This window comes from Anolis carolinensis, chromosome 1 (genome assembly GCF_035594765.1).
Source record: "Anolis carolinensis isolate JA03-04 chromosome 1, rAnoCar3.1.pri, whole genome shotgun sequence".
Classification (NCBI taxonomy): domain Eukaryota; kingdom Metazoa; phylum Chordata; class Lepidosauria; order Squamata; family Dactyloidae; genus Anolis; species Anolis carolinensis.
In genome coordinates this window covers 211,298,520-211,322,926 of record NC_085841.1, presented here as the reverse complement: position 1 = coordinate 211,322,926, position 24,407 = coordinate 211,298,520, and the positions used below count along the sequence as shown (strand labels likewise).

Genomic DNA, 24,407 nt, shown 5'->3' with positions numbered 1-24,407 from the left:
AATCCTTGTTTGGTGAACTGGAATACAATGGAATAGGCTTGCTGCTTGGAAGGATGGGTACTTACGTTCTGGGGGAATGGTTTTTTGGCTAATTTGAATTGCACTGAATAGCCTTGCTGCTTCAAAGCCTGGCCACTTTCTATATAGGGGCATCCTTCCTTGGGCAGGTTGAATGGGATGGAGTAGCCTGAGGGTTTTCTCTCTAGGGGAAATCCTGGTTGGCCAGGTTGAACAGCACTGAATAGCCTTGCTGCTTGCAAGCCTGGCTACTTTCTACCTTGTGGAATTCTTGGTTGGCCAGGTTGAATAGCAATGAATAGTCTCAGTGCGGCAAGTAGGAATGCTGTAATTAGTCACCTTGATTAGCATGTAATGGCCTTGGAGCTTCAAAGCCTGGCTGCTTCCTCCCTGAGAGAATCCTTTGTTGGGAGGTGTTAGCTGGCCCTGGTTGTTTCCTGTCTGGAATTCCCCTGTTTTCAGAGTGTTGTTCTTTATTTACTGTCCTGATTTTAGAGATTATATTGTATTATTATACCACAGTAATTTTAGATATTATATTTATAATCTTATATTATCTGCTCAGAACTGGATTATATGAGGCCCCTTCTACAGAGCTGTATAAAATCCACACTGAACTGGATTATATGGCAGTGTGATCTCAAGATAATCCAGTTCAAAGCAGATACTGTGGATTATCCTGCGTTGGCATTCTGGGTTATATAGCTGTATGGAAAGGCCTTGTGTCTACGCTGCCATATAATCCAGTTCAAATCAGATAATCTGTATTTTATAGGCAGTGTGGATGAGGCCTAACTGAACTCTGGCTGTCCCTTGGCCGAGGGGGTTGCTAGGAGACAAAGTGGGCAGGGCCTACCCTTCTAACTGGCAGCAAGGGGGGAAAACAGTTCTTCCTCGTCCTCTAATTTGGACTTTATTTTTCTAGGGTTTTTGTTTGAAAGACATTTTTTGGATTACTATTTCTTTAGTGGCCAAATTTGGTGTGATTTGGTTCCGTGGTTTTGTTGTTTATCCCATGGAAAAAATGCACATTACATTTTTATATATATAGATGGATAGTAAATAAAGCTACTTCTGTCAAGTTGTTTTCAAACCTGAAAGAAAATTTCACAAATACCACATCCATTCTGGCATTATTCCTGGTATTCCTGGTAATTATAATGCATTAATTCATTAACATTTTTTCTGTGCTCCCATGACACCCAAAATCTGTTGCTTCAGGCAGAACACTTCCTAATGTTTGGGCTATCCCACTGTCTTGTGCTACATTAATAGATGATTGTTCATTATAGTCACTTACACTAAGCTTGGTTGGTCACATACTCTGGAGCCTGGAAAGCCACACTGTAATATAATCCAGTTCAAAGTTGATAATCTGGATTTTATATGGCAGTGTAGAAGGGGCTTCAGCCTTTTAAACCAGTTGTGTGCCCAGAGTAAGTCATAGAATCATAGAGTTGGAAGAGACCTCGTGGGCCAAGAAGCAGAAAAATCGTATTCAAAGCACCTCCGACAGTCACACCCTCTCAACCTCAGAAAGGAGCAAAGACAAGGCCAGTGTAGTGAATAGGTTTGAATGTGATCTAGCAATTCAGTAAACAAGGTTCAAATCTCTCCTCAGCCATGGAAATTTACTAGGAACTTAATGTAAGTATAAAAAGTAATGGGGAGATCCCATTCTGTTTTTTTTTTTACTGCAAAAGAAAGCTTCCACACTCCTAAGAACAATGTAGGACTGTATCTGCTGCTTTACCAATAGAAACCTACTGTGGGGTTACTTAAGCTATGTGGAGAACCTCCATGCATTTTTTCTCCCTATTGTCTAGTCTGATACCATATTGGTGCCCACTGACTAGATTTTTTTTTCTTTCCTGCTGGAACAGTAACTGATTGCTTGCAGATTTGCACTGGTCCATTGACCATCATTTTGAATATCATTGGTTTACACTTTACTCTTTACTTTACTCTTTACTTTATTTAAGAGCCCTGGTGGCAAAGTTCATTAAAGCACTGAGCTGGCAGCCGAAAGGTCCCAGGTTCAAACCCCGGGAGCAGCGTGAGCAGCCGCTGTTAGCTCCAGCTCCTGCCAACCTAGCAGTTCGAAAACATGCCAATGTGAGTAGATCAATAGGTACTGCTCCGGCAGGAAGGTAACGGCGCTCCATGCAGTCATGCTGGCCACATGACCTTGGAGGTGTCTATGGACAACGCCGGCTCTTCGGCTTAGAAATGGAGATGAGCACCAACCCCCAGAGTCAGACATGACTGGACTTAACATCAGGGGAAACCTTTACCTTTACTTACACTTTACTCAGGCCCCTTCTACACTGCCATATAAAATCCAGATTATCTGCTTTGAACTGAATTATATGGCAATGTAGATGATCTGCTCTGATAAACTGGATTATATGGCAGTGTAGAAGGGGCCTCAGTCTCGACTACTGTTTTGGAGATCATTTCAATTGGTTCAGAAGTTTCAACTGCTTTAGGATATGGTTGCCAAAAAGTTGGCAAATTGGAAAACACAACTTAGATATTATACCATCTGCTCTGTTTTGCCTATTTGTTTCAGAGCACAATTCAAAGTGCTAGTTTTTATATTTAATCACTGAATTGTGTAATCACAGTACTTGCTAGTAAGCCACACTTCCTGAAGTGGTTAGTTCCACCCCAGAGAAGTAGAAGGTATAAAACAATATTTACTGGAGTGTAATATTTAATGTCGAAGGGATCAAAATGACATTTTTGTAGAAGTGCATGCATTATAGAAGTGTTTTTTTCTTCTTTAAGTTTTAGAAATATCTGTAAAAGAGACAAGGGGCATAAGATACTGAATTTCAAAGTTGGCTTCCCACTTCTATAAGGAAGTAAAACCAAGGAAGGAAATGTTCAAAGAGTCAATATGTTTGAGGGAGAAAATATTTTTATTTTTTATTTTACCTTTAAAGCAACGTATTACATGCACAATTATTTTGTGGAATACAGTAGAGTCTCATTTATCCAACATAAACGGGCCGGCAGAACGTTGGATAAGTGAATATGTTGGATAATAAGGAGAGATTAAGGAGAAGCCTATTAAACACCAAATTAGGTTATGATTTTACAAATTAAGCACCAAACCATCATGTTATACAACAAATTTGACAGAAAAAGTAGTTCAATATGCAGTAATGTTATGTAGTAATTATTGTATTTATGAATTTAGGTCTAAAATATCACGATGTATTGAAAACATTGACTACAAAAATGTGTTGGATAATCCAGAACGTTGGATAAGCAAATGTTGGATAAGTGAGACTCTACTGTAATATGTTTTCTAAAGTTTTAATCAAATCAATGCTTAGTGTACAGTTATGTATTTAGCCATAGTAATTTGAATGCCATGTGGCTAAAAAGCAGGTGTGGATGACAAAATGACAAATGTCGACACAAACAACAGTATAACAGTAATAAAAATGATGATGGTGATAATGATGATAACAGCAACAGCAATAACAATATCAATTTGTGTTTTAGGCAGAGAAAGAGCAGCCCGACTTCTCCTACAGAGCTGGATTTTCTTGACAAACAAACAAGCAAGGTAGCATGAAGTTTTGACTCTAAAATGACATAAAATTACTGAATCCACAGTTCTGAAGTGTGTTCACGGTTGCTTGGTTATCATCAGAACATGAAACTGTTAGGGGGTGTTTTGAAGTCTTTGAGACAAAAGTCTGCTTGCTAAGAACTTTAGTTCTGTAGAAAGACAGGGAGGTACAGTGAATAAGGGAATCAAAAGGCTGGAAATCTGCTGCTGAGAATAAATGCTAGCTGCTCCCTGAGGTGATTTGTCTGTGCACTTCACTTTCTACAGATGTTAGAGCCTCTTTTTTTGTAAGGACCTGAGGTTCTTTGGTAGCACTTTGATATCCTGCTCGAATTCAATATGTGAAATGGAGGAGTCGCTCTGTGACTGGGAGCACAGCGCAGTCTTTGAAGTCTGATCCAATTTTTGCTGCTTACCATTTGATGTTGAAAGGATGAAATGAAGAAAATGTACAGTTTTTGCCAGTAACTCTGCTGAGCATATGTAAGATTAAAAAAACAAAATCCCTTGGATGATGTACTTAGAAATGTTAAGCAGATTAATACCTTCCTATAGCTTTTTTTCTGCCCCTTCTAAAGATACAAATTAACTTTGAGAGGAAAATCAGCATACAGTGTGTGCCATTATGACTGGCTGCCTCTCTGCCAGGGGTGAAGAATGGAATGGGAGGGGGTTGCAGCTGGGAAACAAACAAACTCTCACATCCCAGGTGCACTGACTCTTTTGTCAAAGAAACACACAGGGCTCTGTCCAGTCAATTGTGGGCAATATGTGCTCTTAATGTGGAGGAGTCCCACAGGACTCAACACAACTGGGCAGGCTAAATTAAATTATCAGTTGTGTCTATCCAATCTTCCCCAACTTGGCATGTTCCATGTTGATCATGCAAGTTTGGAGTTGATGGGAGTCATAGTCAACACATCTGGGTCATGTCAGATTTATTTATTTATTTATTTACAGTATTTATTTATTTACAGTATTTATATTCCGCCCTTCTCACCCCAAAGGAGACTCAGGGCGGATCACATTACACATATAAGGAAAACATTCAATGCCTTTTAACATAGAACAAAGACAAGACAAACACGGGGCTCCGAGCTGGCCTCGAACTCATGACCTCCTGGTCAGAGTGATTCATTGCAGCTGGCTGCAGCTGGTTGCTCAGCAGCCTGCGCCACAGCCCGTTAGGGAAACACTGTTCTGTTTTATGTGGAACACGAGCACAACATTGTCCAAATGTTCAAATTTGACGTCTATAAAACTCTCTGTGTGTACGTGCATATCCTTGTGGTTTTTATCTTGAATGAAAGCAGAAAATTTGATGCATTTGCTTTCTTTTTCTTTTCTTTTTTAAAAAGAGCTCAGCTAATACTATGACCTCTTTAGTGGTTCTTGGGCATCCAGAACAGATGGACCTCAGCCCGTCCATCCGAGCCGCAAATCATGAGTTCTCTTTTGCATTAAGATCACATGAAAGGCAAGGTAAGAAATATGATAATATATGGAAATTCTCCCTTCTTTAATATTAATAATGACTTCACTTTTTGGAGAGAATCTTTATTTATGCACAGTAGTGTCTTACAACGTTGTATGCAAAGGTGGACAATGGACACCAGATTGGATAGAGACTGTGGACCTTAGCCTCCTATCCCAGGATTAGAAGTCCATTGTGTTGAGTAAACTGTCTCTGACTACTACTCCTACATTGGTACTAGGCATATTTTGACACTACAGGTGTGTGATGCAGTTGTAGTCCCCCTCCAACCAGAGCCGGTCCAACAATGAGGCGAATTAAACGGTCGCTTGGGGTGCAAAACATACGGGGGCGCAGTTAAGACTGCTTTTTCTGTTGATTTCTTGTAAAACATGATGTTTTGGTGCTTAATTTGTAAAATCTTAATGTTATTTGATGTTTAATAGGCCTTTCCTTAATCCCTCCTTATTATCCAACATTTTCGCTTTTATTTTTCACTGATTGGTTTGGGGAGGTGTGCCAAAATTCTGTTCGCCTACACTTGAAAAATACCTAGGGCCAGCTCTGCTTCCAACAATATGCTAATATATCTAATATCCCAGAGACCACTTGTTTCCATTTGAATGTTTGCCTGGATTTTGAGGGCACATGTTGGGACTATTCTCTGTCACCTTCAGGATGGGTGTTGACAAATCACAAATCACAGAACATTCTCCTCAGAAATTACATGTTTAACACCAAGTATTTTACAATTTTGGCTCTAGGTTAGGCAGAGCCTTTATTTTCATGGTATATCTTATTTTGTCCATATTTGAACCATTGTTTGAATATTTTAGTATTGTGCCTTTTGTGAGTTGTATGAAGAATACAGAGATAAGAGTTGTAAGGAAAATACAAAGGGAGGAGACAACCCAGACTCGTTTGCCTACCAGCTGTAGTTTCTTCACCTTCCCCGTCCACCACCTGTTTTGGGCAGCTAATATAGATGTGCTTGGGCTTCTACTAACTGGGGAAAGCCAAGGCACAGAAAATGTAGTACCTGACCATTGCTGAAGATAGTGCTTTGACAAACTTCCTAGTAAGAAAAGCCTAATACATACACAGTGAAGAGCTACAGCTGGTGTTTCATTAAAGGACCAAATTATGTCAGGAGACATTATGTCAGGAGACATTTCTGTTTTGATTGTATTTTCCTGCATGGCAGGGTGCTGGACAGGATGGCCCTTGTAGTCTCTTCTAACTCTATGAATCTATGACTCTGTGCTCGTACCCTCTGGCATCAAATGTCATAGCCCTACAAAAGTTTGGCCAAAGAAATCAAACTGAAAAAAATATCCTAACTCTGCTCCAAAAATACACATACTCTCAGTGTGTATGAGTTCCTAGCATGTGCAAGTTTGCAAAGCCATGGTTCATCATGGAGTCCAGGTAGAACAACGTCTGGAATGATTCAGTGAAATATAATTGGTGGTTAATACAGAAATTCCAAATGCCATAGGAGGATATGGAACATAGCTGTCATACGTAGATTAACTGAGTTCAAAGCACACTATATAAGCAGGATGGCATAGGAATAATTAAGATCTTTAGTAGAGGATTTAGTTATGATTAAATGAGTGAAGAAACAAAATGCAAGACCTAGGCATAAAAGGACAGTCTACATCTAGCAAAGGAACCACAGAATGCATAGGATGGTAAGGCAAAGAAATCCAAGCTGTTTTAGAAGTACCTATAAAATGGAGCCATGGTGGCGAAGTGTGTTAAAGCACTGAGCTGCTGAACTTGCAGACCGAAAGGTCCCAGGTTCAAATCCCGGGAGCAGAGTGAGCACCCGCTGTTGTTCCAGCTTCTGCCAACCTAGCAGTTCGAAAACATGCCAGTGTGAGTAGATCAATAGGTACCGCTCCGGCGGGAAGGTAACTGCACTCCATGCAGTCATGCTGGCCTTGGAGGTGTCTACGGAAAACACCAGCTCTTCAGCTTAGAAATTGAGATGAGCACCAACCCCCAGAGTCAGACATGACTGGACTTAACGTCAGGGGAAAACCTTTACCTATACACAGTGGATGTGAACAAGTAGTCTTCATTTATTCTTGATTTAATTTGAGGATGGGCAAACTTCAAGCCTTTATAATCTTCTTTAGTCTTCCCCTAGAGCAGGCATGGGCAAACTTCGGCCTCCAGGTATTTTGGACTTCAACTCCCACAGTTCCTAACAGCCAGTAGGAATTGTGGGAGTTGAAGCCCAAAACACCTGGAGGGCCGAAGTTTGCCCATGCCTGCCCTAGAGTCTGAAGATCCACCAACCAGAGTAATAAAGAAAAAATATAGGCGTTGAATTAAGGAACCAGAAATACATAAAAATGTCAGGAATAAACTGCAAAATTGTGCAGATACCTGCATCTTTTTAAATATGAAATAAGCAAATGGGTTGAAAGAGGAGAATAATGGCTATGCAGGCAGAGGTCTTCTCTGTCTACACACTGGAAGTTGAATGGCTGCAGCTCAGTAATATGTGCACTCTCCCAATCTCACTGCAACAACACTGGTGACTCATTGCACCACTGTCAATAGTGGAACAAAGTACTTTCAGGAGGCTGTGTATGGGATTCCCCATTCATTAAAAAATACAGTCAAATAATGAGGTGGAAACTGGAATGCCACTGTTTTGAAACATAGTTGTGCAGTAAGCAGTATTTATATTCATTGTTAACAAGCCAGTAACACACGCCCCAATCTAATGTCCCAATATACTAAGTAAAACAAATCATATCAACTAATACCACAGGGCAATATGTAAAAACCAACCTACAGGCATATATATTCTTCTGTAAGTCACATAATCTCACTAACACTATTAATGTTCTAATCAAATATTAAACAAGAATTAATAATAAAGCTGAGGAAAATGGTTCATATTTAAGATCTAGATTATAGCATCCTGTGCTTTTTTAGAGCAGAGTTTAAGATAATTACTTTTTGGATTACAGCATCCAGAATCCACAGGCAGTATATTTGGATATACTTTTGATAAAATATTTTCAATGGACTTTTTTCCATGCAAGTGTACAGAAGCTGCAGCCTGCCATATACTGAGTAGGTCCCACTCCCCTAAAAAATGCAAAACAAAAACCCTTAAATATTGTATTTGGGGAAATCACTATGCAGCTGTTATAGCTTTCAATCCATGTGGATTCGTGGAGCAGGACTTTTAAGAATGTGTGCATTATAATGGAACGCTTTAAAGATTCCACATTAAACAGTAAATCTGCCAAATGAAACTATTAACTTCCAGCCTACATAAGATAAGTGACTATTACTCTCTTGATTTTCTCTTTAAAATTGAATAATACCTTACTATTCAAGTAGTCTGACGGAACTGAGTGATATTTCATCAGAGTAAACAGTTTCTCATCCTGAGATAAAGTGAGAGCAGCCGGCTTTCTGTGCATGAGGGTAATAGAGACTGTTGTAAGCAAATTCAGAGTAGCTTTGTAACAGATACTGTGTGAGTACCAATTAAAAGTTCATTTTTTAATGAAGAAACAGCTACACAATTGACTTGATCTATGAATGAAATAAGTTGGTAGAAAGAACAAGCATGCAAGACACAGAATCTCTTGGTAATGTATTTAAAGCACTAAAGAGAGGCAGTGATTATGAATCACTCCTAAATGCGTGAGTGTTAAAGAAATAAACCTGTTGAAGACTAATAGGCTATTCCAGTGCTTTTGAAAGCGTAGCTCTTCGGCTGGAAATTCAAATGCTTTCACACCCCAGTGAGCCTGAATTGCTCTTGGTGCCTGATGTGTAGTTTTAAGTGTACAGTGCTTGAGCCAGAAAGAAATGGTAGATACAGTACCTTGCTCTTGGAATAAATGTCACAGCTAGGATACACAAACAGACATTTTCATGGCCCTTGTAACCCAATACTATGCAGGTTTATGCAACCATTAAGCTTTTTTAGCTTAATGTCTGGTAACTGCTTAGCTGTGCAGACTTAGGGCAATATTTACTCTGAGCTCAAGAAAGTTTTCTTCTGCGGAACTCCAATCTCTGGCATTTCCCAAGCTGGTAGAATCTGGGAATTGTACTCCAAAAAGAACACATTTTCCAAGCTTCCATTAGGATGATAACACACCGCAATGTGGAGAAAAACTCCTTGTCAGTTCCTTTTCAGCAACAAGGCCCCATAAAGCAATACCTAGGAAGGTTATTTGTGTTATTGTTTCTTAAACTCCTTGGTGTCTGAAGGTCCATCTACACAGGCCCTTAATTTGATTTTTTCCAGATTAGCCTAAGGCATCCAGATGACGGCTCAGGCTTAACCCAGACTAAACCTGGATTTCAAAGCTTACCCCAAATTAAAAAAAATACCTGGGAAGGTGCAGACCTTCCAGGACGGTATGGGGGTGATGCTGCATATACCATACATCTTTGTTCAACAAGTGGGTGAAAGCATACTGATAAGTACAAGACATATAGCCATCTTGTACTTATCAGTACTTTGGGTCTAGGATGAAGAAAAAAGAGAATCATTTTATTATCATACTGTTTGTTTAGCTACACCTGCTGAAATATGGTGTTTTCTCCTCAAATATTCAAACTTTGTGGTAGAGTCTTCTACTCTGAAGATTTTTAAACAGAGGCAGGATGGCCCTCTGTCAGGAGTACTTTGATTGCGTAATCCTGAATGGCAGGGGGTTGGACAAGATGACCCTTCCAAGATGATCTCTTCCAACGCTATGATTCTATGAAATGACTTTGTTCATGCATTAATCAAAATGTAAATACTAAGACGTGGCTGGCCAGCTATGAAGAAAGCAGAGAAGATCCTCAAATGCAAAGATGTGCCATTGAATCCCAAAGGCAAAGTCATATGTGCTAAAGTATTTCCTTTCTGTGTGTGAATGTGAAAGCTGGACAGCTAATAAAACTGGCATAAAGAAAATCAAATCAGCTGAAATGTGGTATTGGAGGAGACTAGCAGCAAAACATGAACTGCCAAAAAGACGAATAAGTGGGTCCAAGAGTAAATCAAAACTGAACTTTCACTATATAATTAGTATAATATAATGGATTTCTATAGAATTTTATATAATTTTGTTTGACTACACGTAGTTTAATTTATTGATGTTAGGTTTAATTTATTGATGTTAGACTTTTAATTGATGTGAGGTTTTAATGTTATTTTTATATGTGGGGTTTCTCTAGGATTTTAATGTCAGTATTTGTTTGTTTATGGAGGCATTGAATGTTTTCCATTTTTGTTGGAATCTGCCCTGAGTCCCCTCGGGGAGATAGGGCGGAATACAAATAAAGTTTTATTTATTATATTTATTATTATTAGAAGCCAAAATAACTTAACAATATCATAAGACCATACAATCCATTGGAAATTAGTCAGTAGAGTTAAAAGGTAGTCAGAAAAGAGGAAGGCCACATAACAGATAGATAGATTCAGTCAAGAAAGCCATAGCCCTGATTTTGTAAGACCTGAGCAGTGCTGTTATTAACAGGGTTTCCTGCATATCTACCATTAATAGGGTTGCCATAGTAAAAGTCAGTGATGATACATAATCACCACCACCTTTTAAAGAGCAAAATATAAGTGGAATGAATGTTCTCTTATGTTCTTACTGTCCTTTGATGGTTTTCTTAAATGGTGGTCTTAAAAGAATCCATGGATTCTGCACCCATAGATGCAGCGATCATGGCTTGAAAATGTGTGCATATACCCCAAGGAAAATGCAAAATGAAAACCTTGATTTTGCCCATTTATATAAGGGACACTATTTTACTATGCCATCGTATAAAATGGGACCTGAGCAGACATGGATTTTGATATCCAGGCTGGGGAGAGGGGGTGTCCTGGAACTAAACTCTATGAATACCAAGAACCCACAGTAGGTAGACAGATAGACAGATCATTATACTCACCATCATTATCCCTGATACTTGCATAATACTATAATCTGCATTACAATTAATTACAGTAGATGTCCCACTAGATAATCTTTTACCAGATGAAATTTAATTGAACCTTGAGGGAGTGTTTGAAAAGTTGTTGTTGTTTATTTGTTCAGTCGTTTCCGACTCTTCGTGACCTCATGGACCAGCGCACACCAGAGCTTCCTGTCGGCCGTCACCACCCCCAGCTCCTTCAAGGTCAAGCCAGTCACTTCAAGGATGCCATCCATCCATCGACCTTGGTTGGCCTCTCTTCCTTTTTCTTTCCATTTTCCCCAGCATCATAATCTTCTCCAAGCTTTCCTGGTTTCTCATGATGTGGTCAAAGTACTTCATCTTTGCCTCTAATATCCTTCCCTCCAGTGAGCAGCCAGGCATTATTTCATGGAGCATGGACTGGTTGGATATTCTTGCAGTCCAAGGCACTTTTAGAATTTTCCTCCAGCACCACAGTTCAAAAGTGTCTATCTTCCTTCACTCAGCCTTCCTTGTGGACCAACTCTCACATCCATAGGTTACTATAGGGAATATCAATACTTTAACTATGTGGACCTTTGTTGTCAGTATGATTTCTTTACTCTTCACTATTTTGTCAAGGTTGGTCATTGCTCTCCTCCCAAGAAGTAGACGTCTTCTGATTTCCTGGCTGCTGTCTGCGTCTGCAGTAATCTTCGCACCTAGAAATATAAAGACTTGCACTGCTGCCACGTTTTCTCCCTCTATTTGCCAGTTATCATTTGAAAAGTAGATAGGATTTTTCTTACATTGAAAAAAACCCTCATTTGTTGATTACAACATGAGCCTTTCTGAACATGATTACATATTTTTGTTTATCATTAAGTTACCAATAGTTAGTAAAAACATATAATAAAATAACAATATAATACAGTTCCAACAAACTATTGTATTTTTAGCCCTGAAAAAAAAACACAAAATGTAATTATATTCAGAAAGACTCATGCATATATTATCAATCATAATATAATTTACCAAAGAAATGGCTTTTCACATTTCAAATGAAATACCTTGAAATTTCTTTCTGACCACTCTTTCTAGTGAATGTGGGGTTTTTTTTCCTTGTCTCTTTCATTTTCTATCCCTGACACAGAGCTTTGGCTAAGTACTTCTTTTTCTTTACCATGTCTTTGTTGGTGGCTAAGCTTTTTATCATACTGTACCTCGCTGTGCTGTTATTATTGTTCAAAGTTTTCCTAAATATCCTCTGTGAATCCCTCTGACAGCTTTTCTGATGATGCTTAGCCACTGCTGTGAATAGTCAAAAGCAGCAGCATAGGTCTCTAGTGATGGTCTCCACACTGAAATATTGCATTCCCAATTAATTTCTCTTCATTTCTCTCTCATGGCTTGCTAAAACTTGTGTATTGCTGCTGGAATGATTAAAATTGTGGGGTGGTTTTCTTTCTGCACTCTTTTTGTCTGCCATCACCTTAGATCTAAGCTTCCTTTAATCATGCCCTTTTATGAATAGAGATAAGAGACTACTATTTTTGCATCCCAATCTTCGCAATCTTCCATTTTTTCTTTAATTTTCATAAGATCAGTAAATATAATTACATTTAGTTGCATTCACATTTACGAATTTGAAGAGTACATAAAAATTTAAGATTTGCTTCATGGCACTTGGAATAAATGTATACAATTGAAGTATGAAAACAGAGCAAATTTGTACAATGTATTAGGTTAGGTTGGCACCCTCCCTACCATCCTTTAAGAAACAATTGAAAACCTGGATGTTTGGGCTGGCCTTTGGAGAGACAGCTATTGGATGACCAGCCTCATTATAATTCTATTCTGAATGTTATTAGGTTCCTTTCATCGGGGTATTTTAATCTAATGATTTTATCTTATATTGCTGCTATAGTCTCCCCCCCACCTTTGAAGCTGACGGATTTGCATTGGTGGTTGTTTGATATTATTACTGTTGTATAAACCTTTGTTTTAACTTCTGTTTTATCATCTTCTTGTGTTTTAAACTGTGTATATTGTTTAATGTATTTATGCTGTTACTTTTGTAACGTTGTGAGCCGCCCCGAGTCCCCACGGGGAGATGGTGGCGGGGTATAAATAAAGTTTATTATTATTATTATTATTATTATTATTATTATTATTATTATTAATGTATGTATCTTTAAGCCTTCAGCAAAATGAGTATATAGGGATGTGTGTATGTCTGTACAGATAGATAGACATTATCATTATCATCCTCATCCTTCTTTGGCATATGATATTATACTGTGAAGAAAGGAGCCAAGGAAAGATTCAAATTTTATGAGTAGTCTATAAGTAATTTATACATATGTGTGCCATAACTACTCAGGTTTCTCACCTGAGTTTGTGATAATCCAAATAGAGAGAAAGTGACAGTAGCTATACCTGATTGTATAATAGTATTCCTGCATTTGAATTCTCTATAATCATGCAAACACCTGAAGTCATCCGTAATCATTCCCACTCTTTCATCTACACCAGCACCTTCTCCTTTGCATGAGAAATTCCTAGAATTGGAAGACCTAAAGATGGTAGGAATTACACTGGTAACCTCAAGGTTGGACTTCTGCAATGTGCTTTACATTGGGTTGCCTCTGTACCAAGTTATAAAACTCCGATTAGTTCAAAACACAGCTGTCAGACTAGTTACAAGAACATCCAGGAATGAGAATATTACACCTATACTATAGATACTCCACTGGTTACCATTTAGTTTCCGAGCAAATTACAAAGTGTTGGTTTTGCCCTTAAAGCCCTACGTGATATTGGGATTAGGTTACCTACAGGATCACCTTCTCCCACACGACACTGAGGTGCTCTGGGGAGCGTTTACTCCAACTAGCTGGAACCTGACTGGCGACAGTCAACCAGAGGATCTTTTTATTGGCAGCCCCAAGACAGTGAAATGACCTTCCAGAAGAGATCTGACATCTAAATTTAAGAACGTCTGACGTCAGAATTTAAGACATACCTGAAGACCTACTTTTTCCGGCAGACTTACCCAGTCAATTTTAACTTGTGAATGTTAACCTGCATTTTATCAGTAATTTTACTCTGCATTTTGCCTGTGTGTATATGTAATTTAATAGTGTTCTGTTTTATCATGTTGTACCCCACCTCAAGCCACGAGGAGAGGCATGTAATAAGAAAATTATTATTATTATATTATGTTAGGGTCCCAGGTTCAAACCCCGAGAGCGGCGGGAGCGGCCACTGTTAGCTCCAGCTCCTGCCAACCTAGCAGTTCAAAAACATGCCAATGTGAGTAGATCAATAGGTACCGCTCCAGCGGGAAGGTAACGGCGCTCCATGCAGTCATGCCGGCCACATGACCTTGGAGGTGTCTACGGACAACACCGGCTCTTCGGTTTAGAAATGGAGATGAGCACCAATCCCCAGAGTCAGACATGACTGGACTTAACGTCGGGGGAAACCTTTACCTTTACCTATATTGTGTTATTATTAAAGGTGACATTAAGTTTAATCCTATTCCTCCATCAGAGCTCCTTGAGGAAAAACTAAGTACCTGCTGACTGTCTCCCTTTCCCCAAATGTGGAATCAGACAGCTAGCAGCAAAAAAAATCATTATCTGGAGTAGTTCAGATTTTAGATTTCTGGAGAAAGAATCAACCTGCAATGCATCGATTTAACCCAAAACAGGGTAGATTTTCCAATTCCTCCCCTTCTTCTTTTTAAAGTTTTACCTTCAGAAAGCAAATTTATGGTGGATTCTGATTACTGGCAGACCATCAAATGTCATTTTCCTCTAATGTGTAACCCACCCTAAATTAATTGTTCAAATTTAAATCACCTGTAAATCTGTAATTGCAACACACCTTGAAAGAAGAATGTATTCCTCCAGTGATGTCAGCTGTGTTGAGGATTGTGTGCTGCTAGAAGATAGCATCAGTGTAGGTAATACATTAGCTATATTATGTAAAGTAATTAATCTTGATAAAATTATAATGTAGTAAAAACTTGAGAAATCTATCTGCTGTACAACTACGGGTGATATTTCATAAATAAAAGGAAAGGGGATAAATATTCTTTGTTTCAGATTTTAAAGAAACCTTTTCCATTCAAAGCAGAAAATGCAACGAAGTCTTGTATCTACCAAACCGAGGAAAATTGACAACTCAGCAATATTATAGGGCTACAACTTTAGGTCTGGCTAGTTAGACTTTTCTGGGGAAATGTCTATTGAGTGGCCAGTTAAATATTCTAGTTTAAGTGACTTTCTATCCATGTTTATTCACAGAAAATGATATCTTAGCACTGCATCAAAGTTCATGGGCTAGTAGTGTAGGGGAGGCAGATTTTATGGCATAGCATAACTCTGTCCTCTTTCAGATAGGAACAGTTGGGACGTTGCTATATACCTATCACTACTGGATACCTGAAGTAATTGACTCTTAATAGGGCTGGTCCTGTTCAGAGGGCTATTTAACGAACATACCAATCTATGTAGGAAGAATGCCATCTGCAATGAACAAAATTAAATGCTGTATATTTTCCAGATTTCAGGGATGAAGCCAAGAAATGAACCTCAGTTCATTTGAACCTATGATAATGCACATCCTTAGTCTCTACACATGACAAGGAGTGATATCTTTATTTAGCCAAGCTAACACATTTTTGTGTGACATTATGGAGGTGTGACCTTTGGTCTGCCCTATTCTAAGTGTTGCAAGTTGTAAAATCAATTTGGAATACCAAAATATCAACTAATTCTGTTTGAAATGAGGATGTTATTATCCCCTTGCCATACACCTGTCAGCAGACAGTTGACAGTCACATCTGATGTTACCATTTGGGTAGTGCTACATATGAATGGGTGCATTGTACTCGATTATTACTTGTGGAGACACATCATTTCAGTGCTTGATTTTCAGGATTTTCTACTCAGTTTTGGAATGTTAGCAATTCAGATATTTTCCTGTAGCCCAAGGCAATAATGGATGTGGTAAGCAAACACTGCTTTAAAAAGGATGTCTGCTGATTTACATATTTTAAAAGTATTAAGATCAAAAGTAATAAGAATTTAATCCATATGGCATGTAAAAGATAAATAGGAATATTAACACTGTATCAAATACTAATTAAAGGAAATACAAGTTCTGTTTTTCCAAAGAATATCATGCACAGATAATAGAAAGAAGTTACTTAAAACATTTAAGAACCGGGTTGTTTTCAGAGCACTTGTCATGATGAAAAATCCATGTTGACAAAAATTTAACACTGTTAATTCAAAACTGAAGTGTGAGATATGGGAAATCCAGATAATAGGGAAATTTGGCTCTGAAACAGTACCCATTGTGTGATATAGATGTCCAAGATGTACAGCCACATTAAGTCGATACATAAATTCATATGACTTGCTGTTCCCTTTCCTTCTATTTTCCCTTTAATTTATTTCTCCCCTTTAATATTTGTCTTGAATTTTTTTAAAACAATTGGCCCTGTGTAGTTGACTACTTCTTGTTTGAATGGGGATAACTGCTCTGGTGTGGGCTGGTCCATGAGGTCACCAAGTGACTGAACGAATAAACAACAAACCTTCACATATATATTGCATTCATGTTTAACATTGGCTTGTTCTTCCTATAGAGGAGAAAGATGAAGTAGAATCGTGAAGCAGCAGAGCTGGGTCTTCTGGCTAAAGAGCAATTGTGGTATGAGGAGAAAATACTCAAATGTGTTATCTCCCATCTGCCGTCTAAAGCGTTTTGTACCCGTTGCAAACCCATAATCCAAACCTAAGACACAGAGTTGTCCCAAACTGGCAAGGAGAGATATAATACTATTCAGGCCACTATCTACCAGTAATTCCTCCATTTCAGCGCTCTTCCACTTTATATCTTATTTCTGTTTTTCTTTTTTTAAAATAGCAATAGCCAAGCACATGACAGTGCTTCATATTGCTGTATACTCCTTTGTTATTTTTCTGTATGGAACTCTTTTACATAGTTCTTTAAAATTTATTTTCCAGCTGAAAAATTAAAAGATAGCGGCACTTCATCAAATCTTTACTCCAGTCCTCAAGCAATTCTGAAATGTTGACTGAAGCAATCTAACTGCCCTGAAGCACTTTTACAACATCAAACATTTTAATGAAAATGTTTTCCTCACACCCTAGAGCATTTCCAAATATTAAATTTAGAAAGAGATGGTTTTTTCCTTTCAACCCCAAAGCTAAAGAAAACATTCTAAAACATCCTTTGCTGACGAGGGAGTGCATTTATATAGGTGACAATAAGCTGTAATATTTAGTACTTTAGAGAACCCTGATCACAGGATCCTAGAAATTAGGGTGCACCTACACTGTGCACCTACACAGAGTTGTAGTTTGATGTGGCATCTGCACTCTTTTGGCAGAAATGGCTAAAGACCTTGTTAAATTACAACACCAATGATTCTATAGCATTAAGCCACTGCAGTTAAAGTGGTGTCACACTGCATTAATTCTGTCCTGTAGACGCACCCTTAGATGAGACCATAAGTCCAGTCCAACCCCATTCTGCCATGCCGGAACACAATCAAAGCACTTCTGACAGATGGCAATTCAGTCTCTGTTTAAAAATCTCAGAAGAAGAAGATTTCGCCACAATCCACATTCCACTATCAAACTGAAATTGCATATAATAGTTGGGCTGTTACCTTTGCTTGAACAACCTTACTGCAGCTGGGATATACTGGCCACCTTTTGTGTAGAAAAGGTGTATTATAGCTTTACTACTGGATAAAGCATTTTGTACTGATGATTTTTAGTGGCATCTCCAGGAACCTGAGGCCTGAAGGGTCACCCCTAGGTATTTAAAGGTGGAAACTTGTATTAAGTTCTCTTCTATATACCAGTTATGCCTGGCTCGCTTTTTTTGAGAAAATAATTATTTTGGTTTTACCATAGCTTATCTTTAGCTGATTTTTCTCACAGTATTGGTAGAATGCCTTCAGCACTCACTTGAGACCTACCTTGGTGTAGGATATGAGGACAGCATCATCACCGTACAGCAGTAGGGGTATATTAGTGGATGAGATTTTTGGGGGATGTCAATTTGATAGTGAAACTTGGTGGCCAAGTCATCCAGGTATAAATTAAATAGGATAGGGGCCAGGATACAGCCCTGACGCATCACTCTATTAACTGCTATTGGGTTTGAGAGGTTGCCTTGTACACCACATCTGACTTGTGTTGAACTGTCTGAGTATAAGCTCTTGATCAGCCAGAGCAACCTTTTGTCAATTGTGGCCTTCTGCAGTTTTTGCCACAGCAAATTTCTTGGGATTAAGTCAAAGGCAGCGTTTAGGTCAGTAAAAGCCGTAAATAGTCCTTTGTAGAGGGGTTTCTGATATTTTCCAGCTAGGTGGTTTAACACAATACAGTGGTCTATGGTAGACCCCCTTTTTCTGAAGCCTGCCTGTTCCTCACCTATTACTTTTTCTGAGTCCAACCAGTCTAGCAGTCTGTTATATATATAGCGAGCATAGTTTGCCCACCACCGAGAGTAAGCTGATTGGAGGTTAATTTGCTAGGTCGTTTTTGTTCCCTTTTTAAATATTGGGATTAGAATAGATTTTGACCATGAGGCCGGAATTAGGGCTGTGTGGTTAATATGTGTGAAGAGGGGGGCCAGGAAGGCTGTCCACCATGAAATGTTATTTTTTAGGAATTTGGGGGCTATTTGATTTGGCCCTGGGGCTTTACCATTTTTAAGTGATGAGATCAGACCTTTTATCTCCCTGCCGGTTACCGGGGGCCATTGTGGTATGTCTATGGTACTGATGGAGATGTCTACACTTTCTTCCCCCTCCCTTCTAGCTGTTTCTTCATTTGATCCATGTAATATAGTGAAGTATGTCTCCCACACCTTTGCTGGTATGTGGCATTTGGGTGAAATTTTCCCGGTTCCCAGCATTGCCGTGACCAGGGCCCAGAATTCATTCAAGTTGTTGTTTAAGGAAGCATCAGCCAGGGCATCCCATCTTCTATTCTCCCTCTTGTTTCTCACTAACATGGCTTTATATTGTTTTTTGATAGTATAGTACATTTTGGGGAGATTCCAGGAGTTTTCTGCTCTACAAGACTGATATATTTGGTTTAGCTTCTTTTTTTTAGCTTTGAGCATTCCTTCTGTGTGTCTGTGGCCCCTTCTCCTTGGCTTTTGGGTCTTTGATCTGCCCCTTAAATCTTTCCCTGAGACAATTAATTCATTGGTAAGTTGTGTGTATTTTGATACTGCTTCCTCCGCACTTTCCGTTACTGCTATGGTCTTTCCTAACTCTTCCAGTAGCATGGGATCTGAAGTTGCTGGGGGTTTGTTTTGCTTTTTCGTGCCCCATTTAAGTCTATTTCATCGTATGTCTAAGGTGGATTTATTCAGATAGTATTGCGGGCTTAAGTGTTCCATATTAGGAAGACCTACTGTGTAAGAAATCGGAAGATGGTCACTTTCTGTTCTGGGTACTGTGGTGAAGTTCTCTACATATCTATATGTGTGATTTGCTACTAGTACATATTCTATCACACTGCTCCCTGTTCCTGATATATAGGTAAATTCTACAAAACTCTCAAATTTAGGGTCTCCATTTATTATGTTTAAGGCTAGTCTTGTTGTCATCTGTGCTAAGCATATCTCTGCTAAGTTGATCTTGTTATCCTTAGATTTCCTATCAATCTTGTTTAAGTGGTCTTCCAACTCTTCCAGATGCTAAAATTTAGAAACAAATAAGGTTGGATTATCTGGACCCAGACAAGTATTAAAATCTCCTGTAGTAATTAAGTTAGATTTTGGGAAGCACAATTCCAACCATGCTATATATTCTTCCAGTTCCACCCAAGTACGGATTAACTCTACGCTTTTGGGCAGGGGGGAATATATACATTAACCAGGAGTATCTGTGTAGGTCTGTGTTCTATGTGACAAGCCATAGCTATATGGCTGCAATTGTCGACTGGTTTGATTTTAGCCCCAAGAAATGTAGACAGCAGAATGGCCAGGCCTGCTTTCGCTCACCATCTACCTTTTTCCATTTTAGTCGGGGAGTCAATTATAGTGTATCCATTAAAATCTAGGGGCCCTTTACTCCATGTCTCTTGTAGTGAGATCACATCAAAATTCCTCAAAACTTTACCCAGCCCTTCCTCTTTACTTCTGGTCCACCACAGTTCAAGTTAGATTATTTTGTTTGCAAGATTTTCACTTCTGGAATTGTTGGAGGTTGCAGAGTAATGGACTGAGTGGAAAGTTGTTTCATTTTTTACTTTGTTCCTAAATAGCCAGTATTCTTCCTTAGGGTGGCTCACTGGTGCAATTTGTTGCCTACTTCTAGCCCTCTCATAAGGCATGTCCCTCTCCACTAAGTCACCTATGAAATATCCTGGTTCAAGTTGAATTTTACCCCCCTTGGTCATCCTACTAAGAAGCTCTGCCCATAGCAATGTCAGTCTTTTATTATTTTCCTTTGGCTTAATTGTGGGAGGCACTGGAATGATTCCAACAGATCATTTTCCTCGCCTATGTATAGCTTACTAAAGGGTGTTTCGGTGACGAGCCAATTTCTGGGAGCTGATTCCAGCTGCTTTGCTGGAGGGGGCTGATTTAAAGATTTAGGAGTGTCTGCTAGATCTATGAGATTGGCTTTGTTACAGTGGGTTTGGTTAGCCGTGGAGAGTAGTTTGAATAGTGGGGTGGGGCGGGGGGGGGGGGAGCTGTTAATAAAATACAGAGAGATGGACATCCCAAGCTCCATAAGTTTTTCCTTAAGGCAGTACAGTTTGTTAGTTACTTGCTTGTTTATACATGTTATAACTGCCCGTGCGTGTGAGTAGTTATAAAAAATGTATTTTATCTGGGTTATTTCAGCTAGAGGGGCCCCTGGTGGCACAGTGCGTTAAAGCGCTGAGCTACTGAATTTGCGGACCAAAAGGTGCCAGGTTCAAATCCCGGGAGCGGAATGAGTGCCTGCTGTTAGCCCCAGCTCCTGCCAACCTAACAGTTCAAAAACATGCAAATGTGAGTAGATCAATAGGTACCGCTCCGGCAGGAAGGTAACGGCGCTCCATGCAGTCATGCTGGCCACATGAACTTGGAGGTGTCTACGGACAATGCCGGCTCTTCGGCTTAGAAATGGAGATGAGCACCAACCCCCAGAGTCGGTCACGACTGGACTTATCGTCAGGGGAAAACCAACCTATTTCAGCTAGACTAATGGCATCGCACTCCACAGTGTCTAACATCCTTAGAAAGTGGCCTTTCCATTCTTCAGGTGAGAGGAGGCCCTGGGGCTTAGGATAGTTTGTGATCCCCCACATAATAAGATGTCTCCCAGTTCAATCTTCTTCCCTCTTTCTCTATACAGTGTTCCCTACTACTTCAGGGTTCACTTTTTGCGGATTTGCTGTTTCACGGTTTTTCAATAAACTCTAAAAGACTATTATAAATCATAAAACATTACAATGTACAGCCTAAGGAAGGGAGGAAGGAGAAGCCAAATGGACAGAAAAGGAGCCCAAGCGGCAACGGGAGGAAAAGGAGGTGATTTATCAACAAAAGATTGGTTGATAAAGACTTAAAATAGTGTATAACTACTAAAATAATGTATAAATATTAAAATAAATATAGTGTCCCTACTTCGTGGATTTTCACTTATTACGGATGGTCTTGGAACCTAACCCCAGCGATAAGTGAGGGAACACTGTATATGTGTGTATATGAAGATTTATGTACATGTGTTCATGTATAGATATATATTCATATGTATTTAACACATCTATATTCAAGGTGCTGCATAGATTAACATATCAGACTTTACTCTCACTCAGTGCTGTGAGTAGGTTTAGATAGTGAGGCAGTGACTTGGCTAGTGTCACTTATTGCTCTTTGTGCCTGATTTGAACCCTCTTCTTCCTACCATACATCCAAAACTTTAGTTCAGTTTTTCCCAACATAATACCTTCTATGCTTCTTGGCCAAAAACTCCCATTACTCCAAGTCAGCATGACGATTGGTCATATCGGCTGGAAGTGGTGGAAGTTATAGTCCATCCCATTTCTAATGGTTCTGTTAGAGGAGGATGCTGTAGTTGATATATTGCTGGACGCTGAATTTCAATACTCAATTTGTTCTAGATGTAGAAGTATGTTTAGAATCATATTTTGTAGAAAAAATAAAGGAAAGCAGAAAGGAAGAAAAATCTGGGAATTTTATGATCTTGAGATCATGGACAGATGAATAGTGAACTTATGCTCATAACCATCATTGCTGAGCTCAAAGTAATCTGGGCTTTTTCCCCCCTTGAACATGGCACATCTGACAGAATCTGAGCAACAGTCTCCAAAATGATGTGCACAAAGAGTTGCTGTGACTTGCTTTATGAATTGTACCATCTTCATCTCTCCCATTGGGGGTCATTCATTTCCAGCGCAGCTGTCACTTTAATAGCAGCATCCGCTTCTTTATGAATGCTTGCTCCTCAAGTCATTTTTCAGTCTGCCATTGCCGGCCTAATCTATTTGTGATTTATTCCTTCAAGGGGTGCTGCTTAAGATTGTGAAAATGGTTTTCAAAAATATAATACCATGCTTTCTCTGCTTATGGGCAATGCCAGTTTCTTGAAGTGGAGAAGAAAAATGCATCCCACATCCAAGTTAAAGTGAAAGAGTGTCCAAAAGCAGCCAGGGTATGTGGGAGGAAATCCCACAAGTGCCTTTTGCCATCCCTGGCAATTTTTTTTTGTGTCAGGAGCAACCGGAGTTGCTTCTGGAGTGAGAGAATTGGCCGTCTGCAAGGACATTGCCCAGGGGATGCCCGGATGTTTTTGATGTTTTATCATCTTTGTGGGAGGCTTCTCTCATGTCCCCGCATGGAGCTGGAGCTGATAGAGGGAGCTCATCCGCACTCTCCCCGGGTGGGATTTGAACCTGGCAGCTTTCAGGTCAGCAACCCAACCTTCAAGTCACGAGGCTTTTATCCCCTAGGCCACCGGAGGCTCCGTCCCTGGCAATAAAATGCTAACAAACGCTTTCTGACGTCATTCCATGACATGCAACATCTGATCCCTGAACTTATTGTCTCATCCTGCTTCATATCAGAGCCAGCCCTGTTTCTGATCCTGTTTCAGCACTGCCTACCACAGAGGCTCAGTGCAACACAATATTTTATTTATTTATTTATTTCTATCCTGCCCTTCTCACCCGAGGGGACTCAGGTCGGCTTACAACAACCGGCAAAATTCAATGCCAAACAGATCAATAAAACAGCAACACATTTAAAACCATTAACAACTATTCATAAAATACAACACAGAAAATACATAAAATACATTAGTCAGCTAAAACATATAGTTACTTAAAACCACTTTTCCACGGAACCATTGCACATAAACCTAAGTTCAGACCATGTCAATATATTGACAATACTCTGAGGAACTGGGTGTTAACAATCCAAAGAGGTGGGAAAAATCCTTAAGCATTCTGAAATTATCAAGTTGGCACATGCAGAGGCTAGTTTTTATGTCCAGTGTGCATTTGGCAATTATTTAACACTATGAGCCAATAGATTTATTGGTCTTTATGTGATTTGTGTATACCTTTTACTCATTGCACCAAAAGGAATTGATGTTGGCTGGCTAGAAACAAAGCCAAATGTCTTTTCCATCCTTTTCTCAGTAAATAAAAAAGGCTGTTTACTGCCATGATATGCTTCTTTTCTTTTCTGTTTCTCAGGAAATATTGTATACCACAGTTAACCCTTCATTCCTCAATTCTGTAGTTCAATATGCCTTGTGTCCTGAAGGCACTAACCTACTTACACTTTCACTAAATGTGCAAAGATTCCAGGGATACACTTATTGAGGAGCTTGTTTTTCTGTTTTTTGTAATGAGCACATTTCCTTGGTGGTGATCTCTTGAGGGCTACTTGTTGGCTGTGGGCCAAAGCCAGTGAGGGATAGGCCATCTCTGGCTTTCTGCCCCCCCCCCCTTTCTTTCTCCCTCTTTCCCCACTCTTTCTCTCTCACTTATATCTCTCTTCTTTCTCTCGTTCCCTAGTTCAGTAGTCCTCAACCTCTGGGTCCCCAGGCGTTTTGACCTACAACTCCCAGAAATGCTAGCTAGTTTACCAGCTGTTAGGATTTCCGGAAGTTGAAGGCCAAAACAGCTGGGGACCCACAAGTTGAGAACCACTGCCCTAGTTACTTACCACTTAGCAACAACCTGGCTGGAAAAGACCAGATTATTCTTGCCAGAAGTCTAACCTGATTGAGGGGTTTTGTTTGTTTGCCTGCTTGTTTGTTTGTTCAATATATACTCTGACTTCTGCCCATATATGCATTCAATGTAGCTTGAAATT

General features: G+C 39.4%; 1 protein-coding gene across 1 annotated transcript in view; it reads left to right on the top strand.

The window, feature by feature from the left end:
• The window catches only part of myo3b (myosin IIIB), a 316,686-nt gene that overhangs the window by 245,127 nt on the left and 47,152 nt on the right, over positions 1-24,407 (top strand). The window contains exons 30-31 of the mRNA XM_008119035.3: positions 3,535-3,598; positions 4,963-5,086. Coding sequence (XP_008117242.1) covers positions 3,535-3,598; positions 4,963-5,086 — 188 coding nt within the window. The remainder of the gene's footprint in view (positions 1-3,534; positions 3,599-4,962; positions 5,087-24,407) is intronic.